The 26,248-nt window shown below is 50.3% G+C and overlaps 1 protein-coding gene across 10 annotated transcripts in view; it reads right to left on the reverse strand.

Moving 5' to 3' along the window:
* LOC125448188 (sodium channel protein type 8 subunit alpha-like) overlaps positions 1-26,248 on the reverse strand; it is a 326,376-nt gene that overhangs the window by 218,927 nt on the left and 81,201 nt on the right. For 7 of the 10 annotated variants that reach the window (XM_059643402.1, XM_059643403.1, XM_059643400.1 and 4 more), the window contains exons 1-3: positions 15,807-15,929; positions 1,966-2,153; positions 62-395 (exon numbers count right to left, since the gene is read on the reverse strand). In XM_059643402.1, the coding sequence (XP_059499385.1) occupies positions 62-337 (276 nt within the window). In that variant the 5' untranslated portion in view covers positions 338-395; positions 1,966-2,153; positions 15,807-15,929. Of the gene's footprint in view, positions 1-61; positions 396-1,965; positions 2,154-15,806; positions 15,930-16,089; positions 16,433-26,248 lie in introns of those variants that run through there. The other 3 variants (XM_059643398.1, XM_059643399.1, XM_059643405.1) reach the window with 3 other exon arrangements.

Consider the following 26,248-nt stretch of genomic DNA (forward strand, 5'->3'; position numbering starts at 1 on the left):
AACCTGATCTTACAGCTTTGCCCTGCAAAAAGAGCTAGTAACTGTTGTCCAAGGCACTCACTTTCTGATTTATATAAAAAGGGTCCAAGTCCTCCAATGGTTCAGCAATGCATTTAGGAGGGGGTTCACCATAGATAAATGGCAAACTTCTGCCTGCTTCAAGGTCGCTGTTTGGTTTAAGCTTATTTTGATCATCATCATCTCGGTGGCTGCTGTCTTGCTTGGGGGGCTTTTTTTTCTTCTCCTCAGCAATCCGCTGCTCAATGATAGCCAAAGACTCACGGGTGAAAAGGCGGAAACTATCAGGGCCTGGCGGTGCAAGCATGTGCGCTGCCATCTTTTCATCCTGCAACAATGTCTTCAATTATGTAGTCTCCAGGATGGGACAGTTCTGTCTAAATAAAAAAAAGAAACTTTAAATATAAAATTACAGGTCATCAACGAAAGAGAATCGATATTTATCACTGAGACTAACCATTACGTACATTCTTCAACTAACAGACACAAAAAAATTTATTTCGCATCTTATTAAGCTTTTCAGAAATGCCCCCAAGTTCTCACATACAGTGACACTGAAATGTGAGCAAAAGGTGAAGTGTTAAAATATTCAAAACTGCATTTTAAGCTTGACCAATGGCTTTTTCCTATAATTGAATAATGTGGCAATACAGGTACAGTGGACCAGGGAAAGATTCCAACGCAAAAGCAATATATGATGTGCAGGAATCCAGTAAGATCCTAATTACGATTATTGCCATGAAACTCTAAATTCAAACAGTCATCACTTTAATATATTAATATGCACTGAAAACACTGCAAAATAATTTTATTCATTACGAGTTCACACAAAATCATCTTACTCTTAAAGGTTTCCCCTTGCCATCTAAAAATCTACACATTAACTTTTCCTTACCTCTCCAGACATTGTGTTAAATATTCAGATTACAATCTTTGAGCACAGTTCATTTACAAACAAAATTCAGCCACAACTTAAATTTCAGAGTCCCACTTCAAAACAGCAAGTTCTTTCTTGAGCGGGTTACATGATCTCAATGGGTTTGTTTCAGGCTGGGTCCAGTTCAATGTGAGTATGCACACAGGACAGAATATTGCCAGAATAGTGGTGGTCTTGTTTTGAGAAAGGTGAATGATTGTTAAACTTTAAGTGTTCAAAGATCTTGTACAATCTTGTATACTTTCCAACTACTGCAGTATGGAAGGGAAGGGTTGTTTCCTACATAACATGACAGCTCAAACTGAAATATATGCACATCATCAATTTAAATCTTTCATACTTTCCCTTCCTAAATACGCTACTTTTATTGCAGTTTCAGTTGTGACATGACATATTGAAGAGAAAACGCAATTTAGATCTGGATTGTCAGTCTGAATCTGGCAAACTGTTACCCTACAATGGTGATACAAAACTCATTTATTGATTTGCTTATTTGCTGATTTGACTCCTCATGATGTTAAAACAAGACAGAATGTGTAATTTTACCAAAAAGACAAACCAATTAAACAACTACAGTATGTATGATCAGATTACATCCTGTCTCATGGTGAAACTGAAATTCAAAGTTTGAACTGCTGTTTGTGAAATCCATATTCCTTCTTAGACACGAGGCCAAGTTAAGTAACACTTGCTCAAAAAACTGGTACACACTTGAGACCACTATATTTTCACCCATCCTAATTCAGCTATTACGAAGTCAAGAGACTTGATGAATGAATGGTACCTTAACGCACACCATTAAACTGTACAAAAAGGCGTCAGATTTATCATTATTACGACACACGTCCACATCAAACGCTCTGGTCTCCTTGCTCCCCGAGAATATAATACGGCCGGCCTGCCTTCAAATCCGCTTGTTCGCCTCAATGCCAATAACTGGAGCCATTTCGGCTGAAAGCAGCCAGAATACAGTCGCAAGCTTTTTGACTGTTGTTAGCCATTGAACCTACCTTCTGGGTTTTGTTTTTTTTCGATCTCAATTCATGTTAAGACACTGGACATTTCTTTGCAAATCCTTTGCAGATCAGTGGAGTATTGATTCCGAGTTATTTCTTTATCCAATGCCTATTTCAGCTACATCAGCAGGAAGGCGATCAATAATGAATGGGAATCACGTGTCCAGCATAGAGGCTGCAAGCTGAAATTTAAAATGCAGTTTTTAATCGCTCAAATGATAAAATATTAACGTTGAAGAAAAACACAGCAGAGGGAGCTGATAAACCAACGCCAGGTATCATAAATATAACCGTGTTAATTGCGTTATGTGCAACTGCAAGGGTAAGAGGACGCAATTGTTCTCAGTCAAAGTAAAGAATGCTTGCTACAGAACACCTCATTAACAACCGTCAGTGGTTCTCGCTGTAACTAGCAACGCCGCTCCCTGTGCCACATCTGATTTTTTTATAGCTGTGCAGGTTGAATTTTAATGGCAAAATGTGGTTGCAGCGGGCTTGTTTATACAATCAGATGGGTCTAGGAGATGCACAATATAAATACAGTGCAAAAACCACACCCAAGTCAAAGCATGCAGGTAGCCCACTAATACAGGTGGACGGAGGAGTGCGGGACAATGTTGATGTCCCCAATTGCTCCGCAAGTGTCGACCCCTTCCTCTCGTTAAATGACTCGTTTGAAATAGCATCATGCAAAACATGTCAGAAATTTGCTTGAGCTACAAAGAGCTTATCGATCTGAGGGTCGGGGTGGCATTTACGGCATTGCCAACGAGCCCCATGTGAAATGGATACTGGAACCAGGCAAGGAAAAGGGGCTAGTAATTCTAAACCGTTGATTGGGAGTGGGCCTGCCAGATCAAGAAGCATGGAAGTGTTCTTGTCAGAAGTGTCGCCGTTGTACTTCTTTCGGGCGGGAGTGGGGAGTGGGTGCAAAAGAAAATGAGAGTCGGGCCAAAACTTAGCAGCTGGTGCTGTCAATTCAGCACCGCAACTTATGTCTGGAAGCTCAGAGGGGATTTCAGGGGCTAAGTGAAAAACACACACATTGGAAAATAATAAGCAAAAAAATTGCAATATGTGCATATACAATGCATTAATCAAAAACAAATTGGGGGGAGAAGCCATACACACAAATTACCCTCAAAACAGCGGAGGAAATGGGATAGCTCACTGTTCGGCACGAATGCAAGGCTTTGATTTAACTTTTTATTCACTGATCCAGGAATGCAGCTTTTTTTTCCAAAACATAAGTCAATAGCTCATCACCAATTCTTGAAAGCATTAAATATTTTTGTTATAAATTGGAAACTAAATTATGCAAAATCTGTGTGACGTTTTGTTTATGATCTGCAGCACGGACCCAAGATGATTACGTCCTGGGCCTTTTTGTTTTCAAAACGAAGAGATGCAATTCGAAAACATCTTAAGTTTAGCAACACATTCATTCAGAAAAAAAATACCTCTTCCCCCTCTCGAAAATAAATCAGGAACTCCCTCTGCCACATCACACATCCAGGCCTCTGCAACACACGTACCTAACACTATGACCACTTCATCCCCACAACTGGCACTCCACATCCTATTTTTAAAAATCCCAATTTCCACCCACTAACATATCATAGAGGTCTCGGAACAGCCTTCCTTTACACATCAATCGCTAGCGTGTACAGAGAATGCAATATGTGTAAATAATTAATATTAAAATATATTGGGTTATGTTCACTGGATTCAAGAGAAGGGGTGGGTGGGAAGAGGAGACACTGCAGTATTCAAGCATCCAGTACTTTTCACGCCAATCCTTAACAAAATCCCAACCTGACTCACCTCTGTCAAATAACGCCTGTTTATATAATTCAGAGGGAGGGTGGGGGGAGAGAGAAGGGGACAAGGAGCAGGAGGGGGGGGGGAGGAGGATGGGTGCGCAAAGAGGGGGGACAGACAGAGACAGGGAGGAGTGAAGAAAAGGAAGGAAGAGAGAAGGGAGATGTGGACAGAGAAGGGGGAGGGAAAGAGAGAGGGAAGATAGAAAGATTTGGGAGACATAGCAAGAGAGAGAAGTGGAGAAAGAAAGAGACAGAGGAGGGGGACACAGACAGAAGGAGGGGAAGACAAAGAAGGAGAGAGGAGGGGAGGAGAGGGAGTGGTGGACAGAGGAGTGGGATGGAATGAGACAGAGAGATGGGAGAGGGACAGAGGGAGGGAGAGGGAAATGGGAAAGGGAGGGGAAGAGTGATGGAGGTACGAAGGAATAGAGGAGAGACGGGTGGGGAGATCTGGGTAGAGGTTATAGGCAGAGAGAGAGATAAGGAGAAAGGAGGAAGAAGTGATGGGGACGGGAGGGAGAGGGAGGGGAAGAGAGAGGGAGGGAGGGGAAGAGAGAGAGGGAGGGAGGGGAAGAGAGAGAGGGAGGGAGGAAGAAAAAGAGGAGAGAGGGAGAGAGATATGGAGAGAGAGAAAACCAGTGGGGAGGGAGAGAGTGAGAGCGAAGGGGGGAGGAGAGGATAAGGGAACGGAGGGAAGGGCAGAGAGAAGGGAGAGGGAAGGGGAAAGAGAGGGAGGAAAGAGAGGAATAAGAGAAAGAATGAGGGGGGAGAGAGAGGTGGGGAGAGAGAATGGAAAGAGATTGGATGTGAGAGATGTAGGACCAGATAGAGACAGAAAGTGACTGAGGGGCGAGATGAGTGGATGGAAAGAAAGAGGGAGGAGGGATAGAGATGAAGGGAGAGACAGGGAGGGGGTGCAAGAGAGATATGGAGAGAGAGAAGAAAGTGGGGCGAAAAGGGAGGAGTTAGAGGGTCAGCGGGAGGAAGGGTGAAAGAGGGGAGGAAAGGGGAGAGTGGGGAAGGGGGAGAGTGGGGAAGAGAAAGGTGGAGGGGTTGTGGGAGATAGGGGAGAAGTGGGGAGAGATAATAGGGAAGATTATGTGGCAAGAAAGTGGGGGTAGGGGGTAGGAGGGAGACAGAGAAAGTGGGGTGGGGGTAGGAGGGAGGAAGAGAGTTGGGGGTGGGGTAGGAGGGAGAGTGTGTGGGGGGAGCGAGGGAGAGGGAGAGTGGGGATTGTGGGGAGGGGGAGGGAAGGGGAAAAAGTGGGAAGATGGGAAAGGGAGAGAGTTGGGGGGTGGGGGAGAGAGTGGGGGGAGACAGAGGAGGGAGGAGGGGGGAGAGAGAGTGGGGAGGAGAGAGAGTGGGGAGGAGAGAGAGTGGGGAGGAGAGGGGGAGAGAGAGTGGGGAGGAGGGGGGGAGAGAGAGTGGGGAGGAGGGGGGGAGAGAGAGTGGGGAGGAGGGGGGGAGAGAGAGTGGGGAGGAGGGGGGGAGAGAGAGTGGGGAGGAGGGGGGGAGAGAGAGTGGGGAGGAGGGGGGGAGAGAGAGTGGGGAGGAGGGGGGGAGAGAGAGTGGGGAGGAGGGGGGGAGAGAGAGTGGGGAGGAGGGGGGGAGAGAGAGTGGGGAGGGGGGGAGAGAGAGTGGGGAGGGGGGAGAGAGAGTGGGGAGGAGGGGGGGAGAGAGAGTGGGGAGGAGGGGGGAGAGAGAGTGGGGAGGGGGGGGAGAGAGAGTGGGGAGGGGGGGGAGAGAGAGTGGGGAGGGGGGGGAGAGAGAGTGGGGAGGAGGGGGGGAGAGAGAGTGGGGGGGGGAGAGAGAGTGGGGAGGGGGGGGAGAGAGAGTGGGGAGGAGGGGCGGAGAGAGTGTGGGGGGAGGGGGGAGAGAGTGTGGGGGGAGGGGGGAGAGAGTGTGGGGGGAGGGGGGAGAGAGTGTGGGGGGAGGGGGGAGAGAGTGTGGGGGGAGGGGGGAGAGAGTGTGGGGGGAGGGGGGGAGGTAGTGTGGGGGGAGGGAGTGTGGGGGGTGGGAGAAAGTGGGGGGAGGGTGTGGGAGGATGGGGAGAGAGAGTGGGGGGAATGTGGAGAGAGAACAGGGGGAATGAGTAGAGAGACTTGTGGGGGAGGGGGAGAGAGACAGGGGGATTAGAGTGTGAGAGTGGAAGGGGGACAGAGAGCCTGGGGGGGAAGGGGGGAGACTGTGTGTGGGGGGAAAGAGGGAGAGAGTGTCAGGGGGTAAAGGGGGAGAGATCGTGGGGGGGGGAAGGGTGAGAGTAGAGGGGAGAGAGAAGGGGAGGGAGAGAGTGGGGAGGGACAGAGAGGGGAGAGAAAATGGGGAGACAATGGGGACTGAGAGACTGGGGGAGGGACTGTGGAGCAGAGTGGAGGGAAAGTAGGGGGAGACTGGGGTGAGAATTGGGGAGCGAGACTGATAGGGGGGAAGAGAGAGTGTGGGGGAAGATGGGTGTGGGGGAAGATGGGTGTGGGGGAAGATGGGTGTGGGGGAAGATGGGTGTGGGGGAAGATGGGTGTGGGGGAAGATGGGTGTGGGGGAGGGGGACAGAGAGTGGGGAGTGAGGGAGACAGAGAGCGTGGGGGAGTGAGGGAGACAGAGAGCGTGGGGGAAGCGGGACAGAGAGTGTGGGGAGGGGAAGGAGGAGAGAGCGTGGGGAGGGAAAGGGGGGAGAGAGTTGGGTGGGAAGGGGGAGTGAGTGTGGGGAGGGAAGGGGGAGAGAGCGCGGGGAGGGGAAGGGGGAGAGAGCGCGGGGAGGGGAAGGGGGGAGAGAGTTGGGTGGGAAGGGGGAGAGAGTGTGGGGAGGGAAGGGGGAGAGAGTGTGGGGAGGGAAGGGGGAGAGAGCGCGGGGAGGGGAAGGGGGAGAGAGCATGGGGAGGGAAAGGGGGGAGAGAGTTGGGTGGGAAGGGGGAGTGAGTGTGCGGAGGGAAGGGGGAGAGAGCGCGGGGAGGGGAAGGGGGAGAGAGCGCGGGGAGGGGAAGGGGGAGAGAGCGTGGGGAGGGAAAGGGGGGAAAGAGTTGGGTGGGAAGGGGGAGTGAGTGTGGGGAGGGAAGGGGGAGAGAGCGCGGGGAGGGGAAGGGGGAGAGAGCGTGGGGAGGGAAAGGGGGGAGAGAGTTGGGTGGGAAGGGGGAGAGAGTGTGGGGAGGGGAAGGGGAGAGAGCGTGGGGAGGGGAAGGGGGAGAGAGCGTGGGGAGGGGAAGGGGGAGAGAGCGTGGGGAGGGAAAGGGGGGAGAGAGTTGGGTGGGAAGGGGGAGAGAGTGTGGGGAGGGAAGGGGGAGAGAGCGCGGGGAGGGGAAGGGGGAGAGAGCGTGGGGTGGGAAGGGGGAGAGAGCGTGGGGTGGGAAGGGGGAGAGAGCGTGGGGAGGGATGGGGGAGAGAGCGTGGGGAGGGATGGGGGAGAGAGCGTGGGGAGGGATGGGGGAGAGAGCGTGGGGGAACGGGAGGAGAGAGCGTGGGGGAACGGGAGGAGAGAGTGTGGGGGTGTGAAGGGGGAGAGAGTGTGGGGTGTGTGGTGGGGAGAAGGGGGAAAGGGGAAGAGCGCATGTTGGGGGAGACAGCATGCAGGGGAAGGGGGAGACAGCGTCGGGGGAGAGAGAGAGTGGTGGGGAGAGAAAAGTGGGGAGAGAAAAGTGGGGGAGAGAGAATTGGGGGGAGAGAGAATTGGGGGGGGAGAGAATTGGGGGAGAGAGGGGGAGGGAGAGAGTGGGGTGTGACACAGTCGGGGGAGAGAGAGTCGGGGGAGGGACAGTCGGGGGAGGGACAGTCGGGGGAGGGACAGTCGGGGGAGGGACAGTCGGGGGAGGGACAGTCGGGGGAGGGACAGTCGGAGGAGGGACAGTCGGGGGAGGGACAGTCGGGGGAGGGACAGTCGGGGGAGGGACAGTCGGGGGAGGGACAGTCGGGGGAGGGAGCATGGGGGCAGAGTGGACGGAAAGTAGGGGGAGACTGGGGTGAGAACTGGGGAGAGCGACTGGTCGGAGAAGGGGAGAGAGCGGGGGAAGATGGGGGGGAGAGAGTGGGGGAAGATGGAGGAGAGAGAGTGGGGGAAGATGGGGGAGAGAGAGTTGGGGAAGATGGGGGAGAGAGAGTGGGGGAAGATGGGGAGAGAGAGTGGAGGAAGATGGGGAGAGAGAGTGGAGGAAGATGGGGAGAGAGAGTGGGGGAAGATGGGGAGAGAGAGTGGGGGAAGATGGGGAGAGAGAGTGGGGGAAGATGGGGGAGAGAGAGTGGGGGAAGATGGGGGAGAGAGAGTGGGGGAAGATGGGGGAGAGAGAGTGGGGGAAGATGGGGGAGAGAGAGTGGGGGAAGATGGAGGAGAGAGAGTGGGGGAAGATGGGGGAGAGAGAGTTGGGGAAGATGGGGGAGAGAGAGTGGGGGAAGAGGGGGAGAGAGAGTGGGGGAAGATGGGGAGAGAGAGTGGAGGAAGATGGGGAGAGAGAGTGGGGGAAGATGGGGGAGAGAGAGTGGGGGAAGATGGGGGAGAGAGAGTGGGGGAAGATGGGGGAGAGAGAGTGGGGGAAGATGGGGGAGAGAGAGTGGGGGAAGATGGGGGAGAGAGAGTGGGGGAAGATGGGGGAGAGAGATGGGGAGGGGGGAAGAGAGATGGGGGAGGGGGGAAGAGAGATGGGGGAGGGGGGAAGAGAGATGGGGGAGGGGGGAAGAGAGATGGGGAGGGGGGAAGAGAGATGGGGGAGGGGGGAAGAGAGATGGGGGAGGGGGGAAGAGAGATGGGGGAGGGGGGAAGAGAGATGGGGGAGGGGGGAAGAGAGATGGGGGAGGGGGGAAGAGAGATGGGGGAGGGGGGAAGAGAGATGGGGGAGGGGAGAGAGAGTCGGGGAGAGAGAGTCGGGGAGGGGAGGGGAGAGATGGTGGAGAGAATGGAAGAATGGGTGAGAGAACGAGAGAGCAGGAGAGAGACAGAGGTTGAGAGAGGGGGTTGGAAAGAGGGAGGATGAGAGGAGGCGAAGAGGGTGGAAGAAGGGATAGAGAGGTGGGTACAGACAGGGAAAGACAGAGAGAGGAATATGGAGAGAGAGGGAGAGGGGTTACAGAGAGATCGGGAAAGGGAATAGAGAGAGGGGAGTAGAAGGATGAGAGGGAGCAGTGGAGGAGAGACAGAAGTTAGGGAGGGAGGGAGAAAGGGAGAGTAACAGAGGGTGTTAGAAAGAGAGGCAGGGAGCGGAAATGGTGACAGATGGGGCGGGAGGGGAAGGGAGAGATACAGAGATGAGGATAGAATGTAGGGATACAATGGGGGAGGGGTAGAGAATGGGGCAGGGGGAATGCATGCATGTGTGGGAAGGAGTGGAGAGAGAGAGAGTGGGGGAGAGAGAGAATGGGGTAGGAAGAGAGAATGTTGGGGGAGAGGGAGAGAGAATGTTGGGGAGAGGGAGAGAGAATGTTGGGGAGAGGGAGAGAGAATGTTGGGGGAGAGGGAGAGAGAATGTTGGGGAAGAGGGAGAGAGAATGTGGGGAAGAGGGAGACAGGATGTGAAAGGAGGGGGAGAGTTGCAATAAGGGGGAGGCAGAGAGATGTCTGTAAAGAGGGAGAGAGGAGGGGAGAGAGGAGAGGAGGGGAGAGAGAAGGGGTGGGGGAGAGATGGGGATGGGCTGCAGGCAGGGGAGGTGGGAGCGAGGGAGACAGGGAGTGGGTAAGAGGTAGGGAGAGTGTGAAAGGGAGAGCGTGATAGAAGGGAAGGGGAGGAGGAGGGTGAAGAGACAGAGGGAGAGAACAGAAGAAGAGGGAGAGGCAGTTGGTGAGACACAGAGAGGCATTGGGCAGAGGCAGAGAGAAGGAATGGGCAGAGGTAGAGAGTGGGTAAAAACAGAGATAGAGAGAGCGGGAAGGGAAAAGCAGAGATAAATGTGAAGGAGAGACAAAGAGAGAGAGCACACAGAGGAGGAAGAGAGAGAGGGAAAAGCAGGTGGGTTACACTCAAAGAGTCGGGGCAGAGGCACAGAGAGAGGGGGCAGAGACAATGAGAGAGGTGGAGAGATGCAGTAAGAATGGGGCAAGAGTAACAGAGACAGAGAATGAGAGGCACAAAGAGAGAGCTAGGAGGGGAACATGAAGAGAAGGGGCTGAGAGAGAAGAGAGACAGAGAGCAGGAGATACACAGAGAGAGGACAGGAAGGAGGCAGAGAGAGGAGAGACAGGGAACTGGGGAGAGACACAGAGAAGGGAGGAGCTGGGGAAGGTAAAGGTAGGGAGAGGGCGGGGAGGGGGAAGGGGAGGGGTAGGGAAGGTCGGGCGAAGACCGAGGATAGGGAGGGATGGGGAAGGGAGAGGAAGAGGCGGGAGAAGGAAGGGGAAGGAAAGGGAAGTGGGGAGGAGGGCAGAGGATCGGGAAGGGGGAACAGGAGGGGTATGGATGAGGAGGAAAGGAAGTGGAGGGAAGAAGGGAGAGGAGAGGGGAGGGGAGGGGAGATGATGGGGGAGGAGGGGGGGGAAGAAGGAGAGGACAGATTGAGGAGAGTAAGGGAGGTCGAAGGGGAAGAAAAGGGCAGAAGGGTGAGAAGGAACAAAGGAATTGGGGGGTGAAGAAGTGTGAGGGTGAAGAAGTGGGAGGGGGAAGAAGTGGGAGGGGGAAGAAGTGGGAGGGGGAAGAAGTGGAGGGGAACAAGGAAAAGGAAAGTGGGGAGAAGAGGGAGGGTGGAAGAAGAGGGGATGGGGAAGAAGGGGGGGGTAGAAGAAATGGGGAGTGAAAGGGGAGGAAGAAGGGAAAGAGAGAAAAGAAGGGTGAGGGATAAAAGGAAGGGAAGGGGGAGAAGAAGGGGAAAAAGGTCAGGGTTAAGGGGGAAGTTGTTGGGAGGAAGGGAAGTGTGAAAGAAGGGGGCTGGGGGGAGCTGGAAGAGGAAGACTGAGCTGGAGGAACAGAAGGTAGGCGAAGTAGGTGCAAGAATTGGAGGAGGAAAGGGGTATACGAATGGGAGGTGGAGGGGTGGAAGTATGGGGGGGAGGGTGGAAGTATCGGGGGTGTGAAGGGGTGAATGGGTGGAAGTACGGGGGAGGGGGGGAAGAACAGGAGGGAAGGGGTGAAGGTACAGGGGTAGGGTGGAAGTATGGGGGGGAAGGGGAGGAAATACGTGGGGTGGAGGGGTGGAAGAACAGGTGGGGTGAGGGATAGAACAACAGGAGGGGTGAGGTGTTCAAGAACAGGAGGGAGGAGGGGTGGAAGACAGGAACGGAGAGGGGGAAGGCAGTGGAAGAACAAGAATGGCAGGGAAGAGGGTGAAAGAACCCGAGGGGCACAGGGTGGAAGAACAAGAGGGGGACGTGGGAAAGGGGGTGGAAGAACAGGAGGAGGGAGTAGGTCGGAAAGGGGATGGATGAGCAGGAGGGTTAGGTGGGAAAAGGGGAGGAAGAACAGGAGGGGGAGGTGGGTAAGTGGGAGGAAGAACAGAAGGGAGTGGTGGGAAAGAGGGTGGAAGAACGGGAGGGGGAAGTGGGAAAGGGTGAGGAAGAACAGGAGGGGAAGGTGAGAAAGGTGATGAAAGAACGGGAGGGGGAGGTGGGAAAGGGGCTGGAAGAACAGGAGGGGGAGGTGGGAAAGGGGCTGGAAGAACAGGAGGGGGAGGTGGGAAAGGGGCTGGAAGAACAGGAGGGGGAGGTGGGAAAGGGGCTGGAAGAACAGGAGGGGGAAGTGGGAAAGGGGCTGGAAGAACAGGAGGGGGAAGTGGGAAAGGGTGAGGAAGAACAGGAGGGGGAGGTGAGAAAGGTGATGGAAGAACGGGAGGGGGAGGTGGGAAAGGGGTGGAAGAACAGGAGGAGGGGGTAGGTGGGAAAGGGGTGGAAGAACAGGAAGAGGGGGTAGGTGGGAAAAGAGACGGATGAACAGGTGGGAGAGGTGGGAAAGGGGTGAAAAAACAAGAGGAGGGGATGGAACAGGAGGAGAGGGAGGTGGGAAAGGGGATGGATGAACAGGAAGGGGAGGTGGAAGAACAGGAGGGGAAAGTGAAAAAAGGGGTAGAAGAACAGGAGGGGGAAAGGGGAGAGGACGGATGGATGAATGGGACGGGTGAAGGGTGGAAGGGGAAAGGGAGGAGGGGGAAAGGACATTGAAGGACAGAATGGGATGGAAGTGGGAGAGGGAAGGGGAGGATAGGAAGAGTGATGGGTGAGGAGAGAGAAATAATAGGAGAGGGAGTGAGAAAGGATCGAAGGGGAGGGGGGCAGAAAGAAAGAGGAGCGGGGAGAAAGATGGAAGCAGGTGGTAGAGAAAGGAAGAAATGGAGTTGGGGTGGACATGGGGGAGTGGAACTGAAGGTATTGGAGGTGAGGAGGGGTCCCGATAGCAGGGATTTAGAAAGGTATGGTGATCGAGGGAGATGGAGTAGGGGGAGGTGGTGGAGCATGCATTTGGGAGGTAGGGGGAGAGGGAGTGCAAGGGGGCAGTGTGCAGGCAAGTAGGAAGGAAGGAAGTAATGGGGAGATTGGGACACAGGAAGTGGAAGGGGGTTAGTAGTGGAAAGGTAGGGAGGAAGGAGCAGGGAGGTAAGGTGGAAGGAGTGAGGAGGTAGGGATATAGGGAGTGGGGGTGATAGGGAGTGGGTGGGTGGGAAGGAAGGTGGGGAGGTAGGGAGGAATGAGTGGGGAGATTGGGGTAGAGGGAGCAAGAGCGGATAGAGAGTGGGTGGGTGCGGGAAAGGAGTGGGGAGGGTGGGGGTGGGAGTGGGGAGGGTGGGAGTGGGGAGGGTGGGGGTGGGAGTGGGGAGGGTGGGGGTGGGAGTGGGGAGGGTGGGGGTGGGGCAAAGGAGTGGGGAGGCGAGGGGCAAAGGAGTGGGGAGGCAAGGTGGAAGGAGCGGGGAGGAAGGAGTGGGGAGGTGAGGGGCAAAGGAGTGGGGATGAAGGAGTGGGGAGGCGAGGGGCAAAGAGTGGGGAGGCGAGGGGCAAAGAGTGGGGATGAAGGAGTGGGGAGGTGAGGGGCAAAGGAGTGGGGAGGCGAGGGGCAAAGGAGTGGGGAGGCAAGGTGGAAGGAGCCGGGAGGCAAGGTGGAAGGAGCGGGGAGGCAAGGTGGAAGGAGCGGGGAGGCAAGGTGGAAGGAGCGGGGAGGAAGGAGTGGGGAGGCGAGGGAGGAAGGAGTGGGGAGGCGAGGGGCAAAGGAGTGGGGAGGCGAGGGGCAAAGGAGTGGGGAGGCGAGGGGCAAATGAGTGGGGAGGCGAGGTGGAAGGAGCGGGGAGGCAAGGTGGAAGGAGCGGGGAGGCAAGGTGGAAGGAGCGGGGAGGAAGGAGTGGGGAGACGAGGGGCAAAGGAGTGGGGAGGCAAGGTGGAAGGAGCGGGGAGGCAAGGTGGAAGGAGCGGGGAGGAAGGAGTGGGGAGGCAAGGTGGAAGGAGCGGGGATGAAGGAGCGGGGAGACGAGGGGCAAAGGAGTGGGGAGGCAAGGTGGAAGGAGCGGGGAGGAAGGAGTGGGGAGGCAAGGTGGAAGGAGCGGGGAGGAAGGAGTGGGGAGGCAAGGTGGAAGGAGCGGGGAGGAAGGAGCGGGGAGGAAGGAGCGGGGAGGAAGGAGCGGGGAGACGAGGGGCGAAGGAGCGGGGAGACGAGGGGCAAAGGAGTGGGGAGGCAAGGTGGAAGGAGGGGGGAGGAAAGAGTGGGGAGGCGAGGGGCAAAGGAGTGGGGAGGCAAGGTGGAAGGAGCGGGGAGGAAGGAGTGGGGAGGCACAAGGGGAAGGAGTGGGAAGGTATGGGGAAGGTGTGGGTGAAGAAGAAAGGTGGGGAATGGGGATGTGGGAGGGAGATGTGTGGGGGTGGAAATGTGGGGAGGTTGCTGGGGGTGGGGATGCGAGGGATGTGGGAGCGAGAATGGGAGTGGGAGGGTGGGGGGAGGATACTGGGGTGGGGATGTGGGGCGGGGGTCAGAATAGTGGGTGAGGATGCTGGGGTGGGGGTGTGTGGGAGGTGAGTGGGAGTGTGGGTGGTGGTTGCTGAGGGTGGGGCTGAATGAGGGAAAATGCTGGGGGTGAGGATGTGGGGCGGGCAGGGCAGTGGGAATGCTGGGGGAGGATGCTAGGGGTGAGGAGGTGGGGCAGATGGTGGGAGTGTGGGAACAGCATGTGGTGGGGTTAGGGATGTGGCAGAGGGAAGTGAGACTGGGGTTGGGAGACTGCTAGGGGAAGGAGTGTGGGGAGTAGGGTGCTGGAGTGAGTATGTGGGGTAGAAGGTGCTGAGCATAGGGATGTGGGGTTGGGAGTATGAAGGGAGGAGGCTGAAGGTAAGGATGTTGGGGAGGGTTCTGGGGGAAGGAGTGTTGGTGGGAAGGTGCTGGGGGATGGAGTGTGACGAAGAGGGTTCTGGGGTGGGGATGTGGGAAGAGGTCGCTGGGGTAGGGTGTGGGAGTGTGGTGGGGAGGAAGATGGCAGTATGGGGAGAAGGGTGTTGGGGATTGGGATATGGGGCAGGGTGGGAGTTTGGGAGAGGATGCTGGAGGTGGGGATGTGGGGCAGGGGATGGGAGTGTGGGGGAGAGGAAGGTGGCAGTGTGAGGAGGAGAGTGCTGGGGATTGGGATGTGGGGGTGTGAGAGTGTGGGGCAGAGGATGCTGGAGGTGGGCATGTGGGAAGGGTGGGAATGTGGAGGGCGGGAGTGTGGGGGAGAGGAAGGTGGCAGTGTGGGGAGGAGACTTTTGGGGATTGGGATGTGGGGTGTGAGAGTGTGGGGGAGGATGCTGGGGGTGGGGATGTGGAGGGTGGGAGTGTGGGAGAGAGGAAAGTGGCAGTGTGGGGAGGAGAGTGCTGGGGATTTGGATGTGGGGGTGTGAGAGTGTGGGGGGAGGATGCTGGGGGTGGGGATGTGGGGGTGTGACGATATGGGGTGTGAGAGTGTCGGGGAGGATGCTGGGGGTGGGGATGTGGAGGGTGGGAGTGTGGGAGAGAGGAAAGTGGCAGTGTGGGGAGGAGAGTGCTGGGGATTGGGATGTGGGAGGAGTGGGAATGTGGGGAGGATGCTGGGGTGGGGATGTGGGGCATGGGGTGTGGGATTTTTGGGGGAGAATGCTGGGGGCGGGGATGTGGGGCAGGTGGATTGGGAGTGTGGAGTGAGCATGCTGGGGGGATTGGGGATGGGGATGTGGCAGAGGGAGGTGGGAGTGTGGATGGGAGGGTGTTTGGGGGAGGATTGTGGGGAGTAGGGTGCTGGAGTGGGGATGTGAGGGGAGATGGAAGTGTATGGGGAGGATGCTGGGGGTGGAAGGGGTCTGTAAGTTTTCACATTAGCAAGCCTTTTTCAACAAACCGTTAGCATTACCTTTCCGATCATGCAGCCACTCTGTTCAATTTGACTTTCTGACTGCGGTGACAACCAGCACTTCCCTTTAACCGCATAACCACACATTCCAAACCCTTTCCAAGAACTTAACCCGGCCATAAATACCCCACTCCCACCCCCACTTTCCATTCCCACCACCCTTACCCCTCTCCCCGCACCCTCCACACCCCCCAGCCCTGCCCTCTTACTGTGCAAAGTGTTCCGGCTCTCACTAAAATGGTGCAATCTGATGCATTTACAATTCGGGGGGTTAAGGAGCGGGGAGGGGGGAGGAGGTGGTGGAGGTGTATACAAATAGAAAATTTTAGCGAAGGGGAAATGAAACGGTCTCCCAGCTCAGAGCTGGAGGAGGGAGATTAGGCGACGTTTGGGCGAGTGCCATGGAAGGAGACTGCATCTGACATTTCAATATTGTGCCATCTTCTCAGCAAATGAGCTGAGATTCCAGGCGAAATCCGCGGTAAAGAGGGGAGGTGGGGGCTGCAATTCTGGAGGTAACCTGCAGAGAGAAGGGGAATCTTTCTGGGTGGGGGGCTGAGGTATGAGAGAGCCCCCAGCAGACACCCTACTCAGAAATGCAGTCGATGTTCACGGCTGGAAAAAATTGTTCTGCGGCAAGGGCTTTTGCTGAGCTGAGAGGTGGCGAATAAAACGCCGCTTCTTTTCTGTGTTTTTTTTGGTTGGTGGGAGCGGGGTGGGGGGACAGGAGAGGGGAAAGCGCTGCCGCCCGAGGAAAAGAAGGGGTTGACTTACATTCGGTGCTCTAACAGGGACCGCGGAAGGTGATGCTGTACTGCAGATGTTGAAAGGATGCAGGAGAAACTGCGGTTGTCGCCATATTGCAGCGCTTCCTTCCCTTCCCAGTGCGTGCCGTTACCTTGCATAATTGATGACTCTCAGCAGCGTGTTAGGGATCATGTCCAAAAACAGTCTGTCTCTCTCTCTCTCTCTCCCTCCCAGCACCACCCCCAACCCCCACCATCTCCCGAAACGCCTGGGTTAGAATCCAGCTCCGACCACCACCTCATTCACTCACCCGCCTCGCCTTCACTTTGCCATTGCCTCCTTTTCCAGATTTGCCAGTCAGCTAGCTGTGCAGACAGCAGCACTCGCCCAACTTTTCTCGGGGCTTGCTGGGGCTTCCGTGAAACGCACGCACCCGCCGGGGAAATGTAGCCTGCATGTGATCCGATCATTCATCAATCCGCGCTTCTCAAGGGCTATATGAAAGTGCAATGACAGCCGGTGCCTGCATCTTACTGAGTCATGGCTCTTTGAGGACCACTGCGCCCCTGTCCTGGATGTTTGGTTTCATGTGTCACTCTCACACTGAACCAATTATGTTTTTTTCATCCTATGCACTTCGGTTTGTTTCCTGTTTGTTTTCGTTCCCTGCTCCTTTTGAACAGAAAACGGGTTGAAGGTCTGTGGACATCTGAGATGCAAGTGAATGCCATAGACTTTCCTATGGCGTTGCCCAGAGTAAGTCAGACAGCTTTAACATCCTGGGACAAACACAGAGAATGCTGGAGAAATTCAGCAGGTCTGGCGGCATGGGGTGGAGAGGAAAACAGTTAAGTTTTGAGTCTAGTATGACTTCTTCAGAACTGCAACATCCTGGGGGTTTACCATTGACGAGAAACTGGACTGTATTATACTGTGGCTACCAAAGGAGGTCAGAAGCTGGGTCTTGCACAAGTAACTCATTTCCTGACTCCTCATTGTCCACAAGGCAAAAGTATGGAATACTTCCCTCTTGCCTGGATGGACGCAGCTTTAACAATCCTCAGAAATGCTCAGCACCATCCAGGACAAAGCAGCCCACTTAATGAGTACCCCATCCACCACCTTCAACAATCACTCCTTCTTTCACCGATGATCAGTAGAAGCAGTGTGTTCCACCGACAAGATGCGCTGCAGAAATTCACCACGGCTCTGAAGACAGCACCTTCCAACCCCATGACAAGATGCACCGCAGAAATGCACCTTCCAAATTTACCATCTAGAAGGACAGGGGCAACAGATACATGGGTAACAAATACACTACCTCCTGCAAGTTCCCCTCCAAGCCACTCACCATCCTGACTTGCAAATATATCACTGTTCCTTCACTGTCACTGGGTCAAAAATCCTAGAACTGCCTTCCTAAAACTTTGTGGGTGTACCTTTAGCGGATGGACTGCATGGTTCAAGAAGGCAGTTCATCACCACCTTCTCAAGGGCAACTATGAATGGATAATAAATGCTGGCCCACCAAGGGTGCCCACTTCTCATGAACAAATTTTGTAATAGTTAATTTCTAATGAATGGAGTTGCACAGCACGTAATGCACAATATTATACTGCTTTTGAAATCTGCCCTGTCACTTTAAGGTGCTAAAGTTTGATTGCTGTAAGCAGCATTGTTCTGAGGTTAGCTGTGGGTGAGGGAAGTTTTCAAATCTGCAAATGCTTGTAAATTTCAGGCTCACCTTCAACTTAAAGAAATCAGTGTGAAATTTGCTGCTTGTTCTTCCTGTAATGTCTTCTAATAATTGAAATATAATAAGCTGAAAACTAAGATATATCTATTAACATCTCAATCATAAAACTTCTCTCTTCAGATGCTGACTAGCCTATTAGGTACATTTTGCTCTTGTTGCAATTTTCAGTGGTTAATAGCTTTCCCTTTTATCTGTTGCTGTTTCTCCATATATTCCAACATTGTAAACTCTTCTTTTCCTATTCTGACAAATTCTCTGCTTAGATCTCTGAAAGCATCCCTCCATTTATTTTTCTTTTTTTTGTTCTACATCTCAGTTCATCTTCATCAAGTTTCCTTTTTTATAAACGTTAGTCTTAACATGAAAGAGGTATATGGAACTGAGAGCCCAGTGAAATGCATCTGTAAATATTGGAATAAAAGACACTTGCATCAATTTAAGATCATAAGAATTCGGACCGGAAGTAGGCCATTCAGCCTATCGAGGCTGCTCTGCCATTCAGTGAGATCATGGCTGATCTGATCATTCTCAACTCCACACTCTTGTCTTTTTTGTATACATCTCAATCAGATACTCTGTTTTCCAGGGGATTTCCATTATTTTGGAGGTAATTCCTGATTCCATGGACCTTACTCACCTTGATCTGCACATTCTTGCTGTCAGCCTTCAGTGGGTGACACAAGCAGTTTCCATTGCCTCTCTTTAGACCTCTGATAAAGAACAAAGGGACCCTATCACCAACATCGATAAGAATAGCAGAAGCAAGGTCAACAGCGGGAGCAGCTACCTCCTCCTCAGTCACATGTCACTCAGCACAACAGAGGGAATTTACAGACTGCCCCAGGTCAAATGAGGCAATAGCCCTAACACAGCATATATACAGACAGAAGATCCCCTCTTTCAACATGACCGAGCATCAGTGCCTCAGGGAATTCAGATTTTCACAGCAAGTCATTTCTAATAACCTCAACGTCCTGGAACAAGACTTCCTTGTCAGCAGGACAACTGGGCATCCATTGCCAGTGGTCATAAAAGTCATCACAGCCCTGAGTTTCTTCACCTCTAGTTCTTTCCAGGAATGGGCTGGTGACACCTGCAAGACTTCACAAACTGCTGACCACAAAGTGCCTGTCTCAGGTGGACTGATGCCATGTTTGCCTCAGTTGCCATTAACATCCACTTTGTTATGTGTAGGGACATAGAACTTAGGAGCAGGTGTAGGCTCTTTAGTCCATCAAGGCCACACCATCATTCAATAAGATCATGGCTGATCTGGTTGTGGTCTCAGCTCTATTTTCCCATCAACACCCCATAATCCTTGATTCCCATGTCCACCAAAGCTCTAACTTACTCAGCCTTGAATTAATTCAACAATCCAGCTTTCAATGATCTCTAAGGAAGAGGATTCCACAGACTGACAACACTCTGATTGGGGAAAAATATCCTTCATATCTCTGCCTTAAAAGTGTGACTTCTTATTTTTAAACTGTGTCCCCTCATTCTAGTCTCTTCCACAAGGAGAGACAACCTTTCAGCATCCATCCTGTCAAGTCCTGATATGATTTTATATGTTTCAATAAAGTTACCACTTATTCTTCAAAACTCCAATGCATACAGGACCAATCTATTTAACCTCTCTTCATAAGATAAATCCTTCAGCCCAAGCTGAGTGAACCTTTTTTGAGCTGTTTCCAACACAAAAGTATCTTTTTTCAGCCTGAAAATGAAGTGGAGGCAGGTTAAAGTAAGACATTTAAGAGGGCATTGGATGATTATTTGTATGAAAATAATGCGCAAGGGCATTGAAGAAAAAAAAGCAGGAGATTGACGTTAGATAATGATGTTGATTTAGCAAGGCTATGTGGGCACAATGGACTGAATAGTCACCTTCTGCACTGTGATTACATGATAAGACCACACAGCACCAGCTTGCTCCCACTACATGCACTCCCAATCACCACCTTTTACCTTTTTCTCTCTGTGCCAAATCAACCATTATCCAGTTTGGGCATAACTTTATTTTTTGTCAAGATGCCTCCTCAGTTGTCAGACTATTTTGTGGCTTTTTCTTCCCCAAAATATTCAACAAGGTGACTGTTGTCACTTGTTTTTATTATATTTTCTAACTAACCTGGTTAGAAATGTTATTTTTCTCCTCTGGAGCAGGTGGGACTTGAACCAAAGCTTCCTAGTATCAGAGATGCGGACAAAATAAAGAGCCCTAGTTAGCAGTTTAAGTGTTTTATTTAACCTATTTTCATAAACAACCTGTTCAGAAAAGATATTACACACCTCTGAAGCAGGTGGGACTTGTACGTGGTCTCTATTGATGGTGCCCCCATTGAAAAACATCACTCTCTAATTGATACCAAATGTATTGTTAAATTGCTTCAACTGACCCCTTTATGAAAACAACCATTACACTTAAGTGTTTAACCCCTAAATGCTTAATCCTCTATGTCAACAAATATTTCCATTCAATCAGCAGTTGGCGTTGTCCATCAATCACCACCCCCCCCCGCCACCTTCCGACATTGTAAAAATGACAGATGGGAACTCATTCAGGCAGCACAAATCCTATAACACCTTATGTGGACAAGAAAGTTGAAATACCTGACCTCTTTTCTTTCAAATTCCACAAATTTCTTTGGGTAGCTCCTTGACAATCAAGTCCCATCCAAATTGGCACAAACATATCCTTTCACAACTTCAAAGGGTGCCTCACCTTTGGTAAAGGTCACCCAGGACTTCACCTCTCCAAAAGTGGAAAAATATAAAACTTTCATTTGGTCGTCACCTTCCTCATCACTACACTATTTATAAGTTTCATCCTTACAAATTAATGCCCTTTCTCCATCCCTCATGGCTCTTCATACACCAATGTCAATTTAGTGCCTACTTCTAAGCATCACTATTTCCCCTTCACCTATCATGTCATCTCATTGTGTCTACAAATACCTACATGCACAGGAGAAAAAATAGTTCTATAAATAAAGTTCTATCTTGCAGACTATACTTTATTGAGAAATGCACTCCAATTCATAGAAAACATAATTTGAGACCTGTTGTCACTTCTCAACGGATCGACACTGATTGACACTTCAACAGGTTGACACTTGTTGAGACTTTTTGACAGGCCAACACTTGTTACCACTTCTTGATCAGCATTCTCTCCCATTCTCTTTACAGCTATGCCAGCCTTCGAGGTCCATGTGCAGCAGCAACTTCTGGAACGGAAAATCATTTCCGTGATCAGTGTGCCAACGCCTATCACCATTGCATGTGCAGCTTAGAGGGAACTTTGTTCTTGACAGGTTGAGACTTGTTGACATTCTTGATAGGTTGACATTCCTTGGCACTTATTGATGGGGTGATATTTGTAACCACTTCTCAACAGCTTGTTACTTGTTCCAACATCTGGACAAGTTGGACAATTCCTGGTTGTTTTAAGCACATTTTACACACAATCTCCTCCACAGTTAACTGTCCAAAAAGATCCCTGACCATTACCTCCAAGGTTTTGTGCGAACATATCTGTAGGGATTCCCAAACGGGTGCACTTGCTATTAAAAAAAAATGTATTGAGAACAGGATGTGTTCTTTGTTTTTAATTTGTTCACAGGATCTGGGCATCACTAGTTGGTTCAGTATCTATTGCCTAGGGGACTGTTAAGAGTCAAATCACATCATAGTGATTCTGCAGTCACAAGTAGGCCAGAGCAGGTAAGGACAGCAGATTTAATTCCCTGAAGGGCATCAGTGAACCAAATGGGTTTTTCCAGCAATAGACACTTTTTTGTTACATGATCACCATTGGGGAGTTTTTTTTTTAAATTTAACTAAAATTTCACCAGCTTTCATAGGTCTCCATCACATTAGTGTGGAATCTTTGGATTATTAGTCCAATGACATTCCCAATACACTACCACCTCCCCTCTAATTACCATATGTCATGTACCAAACACTAGGGACTCTAAAATCTGATTTCAGTGGAGGCAAGTGTTCATTTAAAAGGCTAGCTTCTCTGGGAACTACCTATGCACAAACCCAGGATCACCCCCAATCCCACCCCTGTGAAAATGAGAGATGCTAAGTTAGGGCCGGAGCCTAGGATTTTTGATTTCTTCTGGCATTGTCACATCAGCAGAATCTGTTATGACACAAGCCAGGGCCAAAGGCTGCCTTCTATGTTTGTGGTTGATGACACCATTGAGGAACTTTACCACTGATAAAGAGCAAAGGTCAATCACAACCACATAAGTATAAAAACAGACATAGAGCAAGACACTTGATTGCTGAAGATTCAGAGAGCTGAGCCAGTATGTACCAACTAGCGTGTCCAGAATGGCAACAGTACCCTATCTGTTGCCTTTAATATCTTGAAGACTCTGACCAAATCACGCCTTAACCTTCTAAATTTCAAACAATAAAATGCTAGTTTCTCCTTATAAACTAACTCATGAAGTCCAGGTATCAGTGTAATGTAGAAAGTGGGAACAGCAGTAGGCTATTCAATCCTTTGCACCTGCTCTGCCATTCAATATGATCGTGACTGATCATCTAACTGAGTACCTTGTTTGCACTTTCTCTCTAATCCTTTGATCCCTTAAGCCCTAAGAACTATATCTCTCTTTCTTGAAAAACTTCAATGTTTTGGCCTCAACCACTTTCTGTGGCAGAGAATTCCACACACTCATCACTCTGGTGGTGGTTTTCTCATCTGACATCTATATGTGCATCTTCCCACACAGATTGCTTAGTAAAGAAGATTGGAAAAACTAGCTGATTTTCCTTTCTTTTACCAACGGACATTGAGGAAATCTAAAGCATCCTCATCATTGTCCCGGTTGCTATCAATGAGCTCAGAACAGACCACAGATCAAAATTGTGACATTGCTGGTAATATGTGGCAAAACCAACTTTTCAACATAAATAACCCCCATCCAAGGAAGTCTGGATATTTATTGCAAAAATTATAGGGAGTTTTGATTGTTAGAATTGAGATGTTACTGTAGAGCATTGTAAATTCTATTTTCCAACTTTTTGACAGTTTATTCTGAGGCAAATAGAAAAAAAGTTTTGGGAAGAAGATTGCTTCTTAAAGGGAGTCCAGATACGGTCAGAAACTTTCAAGGGAAAGCTTGTGGCTTGTAAACATCACCTGCAAAGAAGAACATGACTTTGGATTGCTGTCTTGGAGTTTTGTAATTATTTTATATAGAAATTGATGAAAATCTGAAACAAATGCAGCAAAATCCATGGGTCTGGCAGCAACTTTGGAGGGAGAAACAGAATTAACATATCCAGTCCAGTATGAGTCTTCAACTGAAGAGTGTTTGGAACTTTTTTTATATACAATTGACAAAGGAGGAGGGGCAAAGGGAATACATAGTGTGGAGGCCCTAAACAAAAGATAAAGGCAACTGGATGTGAGTTTGCTCGCTGAGCTGGAAGGTTCGTTTTCAGACGTTTCGTCACCATTCTAGGTAACATCATCAGTGAGCCTCCGACGAAGCGCTGGTGTTATGTCCCGCTTTCTATTTATCTGGTTAGGTTTCCTTGGGTTGGTGATGTCATTTCCTGTGTTGGTGATGTCATTTCCTGTTCTTTTTCTCAGGGGATGGTAGATGGGCTCCAAATCAATGTTTGTTGATGGAGTTCCGGTTGGAATGCCATGCTTCAAGGAATTCTCGTGTGTGTCTCTGTTTGGCTTGTCCTAGGATGGATGTGTTGTCCCAATCAAAGTGGTGTCCTTCCTCATCTGTACGTAAGGATACGAGTGATAGTGGGTCATGTCGTTTTGTGGCGAGTTGATGTTCATGTATCCTGGTGGCTAGCTTTCTGCCTGTTTGTCCAATGTAGTGTTTGTCACAGTTCTTGCAAGGTATTTTGTAGATGACGTTCGTTTTATTTGTTGTCTGTATAGGGTCTTTTAAGTTCATTAGCTGCTGTTTTAGTGTGTTGGTGGGTTTGTGGGCTTCCATGATGCCAAGAGGTCCGAGTAGTCTGGCAGTCATTTCAGAAAGGTCTTTGATGTAGGGGAGAGTGGTTATGGTTTCTGAGCCCGTTTTGTCTGTTTGTTTGGGTTTATTGCTGAGGAATCGGCGGACTGTGTTCATAGGGTACCCATTCTTTTTGAATACGCTGTATAGGTGATTTTTCTCTGCTCTGCGTAGTTCCTCTGTGCTGCAGTGTGTGGTGGCTCATTGAAATAATGTTCTAATGCAGCTTCGTTTGTTGGTGTTGGGATGGTTACTCCTGTAGTTCAGTATCTTCTCAAAACTCGCTAGATAAAGGCAATGTTAATGGTAAGAGAAAAGGAGATGTAAAATGGGTGCAAATTAAGATGTCATCCTTTGTTATGAGAGCAATTGAACACAAAAGTAAGGAGATCATGCTTCAGTTGTATAGGGCACTGTTGAAACCACATCTGAATACTTGGTGTAGTTTCAGTTTCCTTACTAAAGGAACGATATTAATGCATTGCAGATGGTTCAGAGGAAGTTTAATAGATTGAGACCTGGAATGAGTGGGTTATTTTACAAGGAAAGGTTGGACAGGCTGAGCTGTTCCGTTGGAGTTTAGAAGAATAAGGTGTGAATTGATTAAAGTATATAAGATCCCTGAATTGTCATGACAAGGTGAATGTGGGAAAGATGTTTCCTCTTGTGGGTGAGTCCAGGACTAGAGTCCAGAATTGTTTTACTAACTTTGTGAATGGCACAAATGAGTAGGAAAATGAGCTATGATGAAGACATAAAGAGCCGACAAACGGATCCAGATAGGTTAAGTGAGTGGGAAAAGATCTGGCACATTTGTACAAATCGGGAAAGTGTGAAACAGTCCACTTTGGCAGAAAGAATATAAAAGAAGTGTTTGTCTAAATGGTGAGAGGTTGCAGAGCTCTGAGGCACAGAGGGATCTGGGTGACCCAGTACGTGAATCACAGAAGGTTAGTTTGCAGGTATCGCAAGTAATTGAGAAAACTAATAGAACGTTATGTTGTATTATGAGGGGAAGTGAATGCAAGAGGAGGGAGGTGAGGCTTCAGTTGTACAGGACATTGGTGAGACCACATCTAGAGTACTATGTACAGTACAGATCACTGTACTCATGGAGGAATGTCAATGCATTGGAAGCAAAGCAATTTAGAGAAGATTTACTCGACTAATACCTGGAACGAGTGGATTTTCTTATGGGGAAAGACTGGGCCTGTATCCTCAGGAGTTTAGAAGAGTCAGAGGTGACCTAATTGAAATATGTGAGATCCTGAGGGGACTTGACCGGGTGAATGTGGAACAGATGTTTCCTCTTGTGGGACAAGCTAGAACATGGGGTCATCATTTAAAAATAAGGGGGTGCCCATTTAAGACAAATATGAGGAAACAGTTTTTCTCACTGAGGGTTGTCAGTTTTTGGAATTCCCTTCCTCAAAAGGCAGTGGATGCAGATTCTTTCAATATTTTTAAGGAAGAGGAAAATAGATTCTTAACAACCAAGGGGGATGAAAGATTATCAGGGGATACACAGGAATGTAGAGTTGAGGTTAAAATCAGATCAGCTGCCATCTTATTGAATGACAGTACAGCTCAAAGGGCCAGATGGCCTGCATTTATTCCTTGTCGGTATGTGTGTGATGTTTTGCATGTTGAACCAAAGCCCATTACCAAGACTTTTCAATGTATGTTTGAAAAATAGAATACAAACCAGTGAGTCTCTTTAAAATGGTTTTCTTATCTTCACCGTGGGTCCTGACTTCTGGATGTAAATGTTCTCCAGTGCCATTTATAAATCAAAGCCAGGTTATATGGGAACCACAATCATAGAATATTATGAGGTAGGTTGTTAAAGTGCATTTGATCCTGTGAAGAGACTTGAGAATTGTCAGATTAGCATTCATCAACAGATTAGTCAGGAAATCATGTTTAATATTACTGTCAATGACTTTCATCTCTGTATGATTATTGGGTCCCTCTTTGCTCTATGATTGATTGTTGGACCAATTTCAGAACTAGAGAGGAGGTGAGCATCTAGGATTGTTACTGGGCAATGTTTGGGGAGGGGAGTGGTATGTGAGCAATCAAACAAAATGATTGATAGCAGCACCGGGAAAGTGCCAGGCTCCCAAACTGATTAGCATCAGCAGTTGGTGTATTTTGGAAACATAGAAGCATAGAAAACAGGAGGATTAGGTCATTCAGCCCTTCAAACCTACTCTGACAGTAGACATGTTCATGGCTGAACATTCAACTCAGTCCCCTGTTCCTGTTTTCTGCCCAAACCCTTTGATCCTTTTAGCTCTAAGAACTACATCCAACTCCTTCTTGAAAACATTCAATGCTTTGGTCCCAACTGCTTTCTGTGACAGAGAATTCCACAGGCTCCCCACTCTTGGGGGGAAGACATTTCTCCTCATCTCAGGCCTAAATGGTCACCCTGTATCCTTAGACTTTGACCCTTGGCTCTGGACTCCCTGGTCATCAGGAACATCCCTCCTGTACCTACCCTGTAAGTTTCTATGGGATCCCCCTTCATTCTCCAGCAAAGGTTTACTAGGCTGATTCTAGAGATGGCAGGACTGATGTATGAGGAGAGATTAACTGGGTTAGGATAGTTTTTGCTGGAGTACAGACAATTGAGGGAGGATCTCATACAGACTTATAAAATTCTAACAGGACTGGGCAGAGTAGATGCAGGGAGGATGTTCCCGATG

Source organism: Stegostoma tigrinum, chromosome X, assembly GCF_030684315.1.
Source record: "Stegostoma tigrinum isolate sSteTig4 chromosome X, sSteTig4.hap1, whole genome shotgun sequence".
NCBI classification, from domain to species: domain Eukaryota; kingdom Metazoa; phylum Chordata; class Chondrichthyes; order Orectolobiformes; family Stegostomatidae; genus Stegostoma; species Stegostoma tigrinum.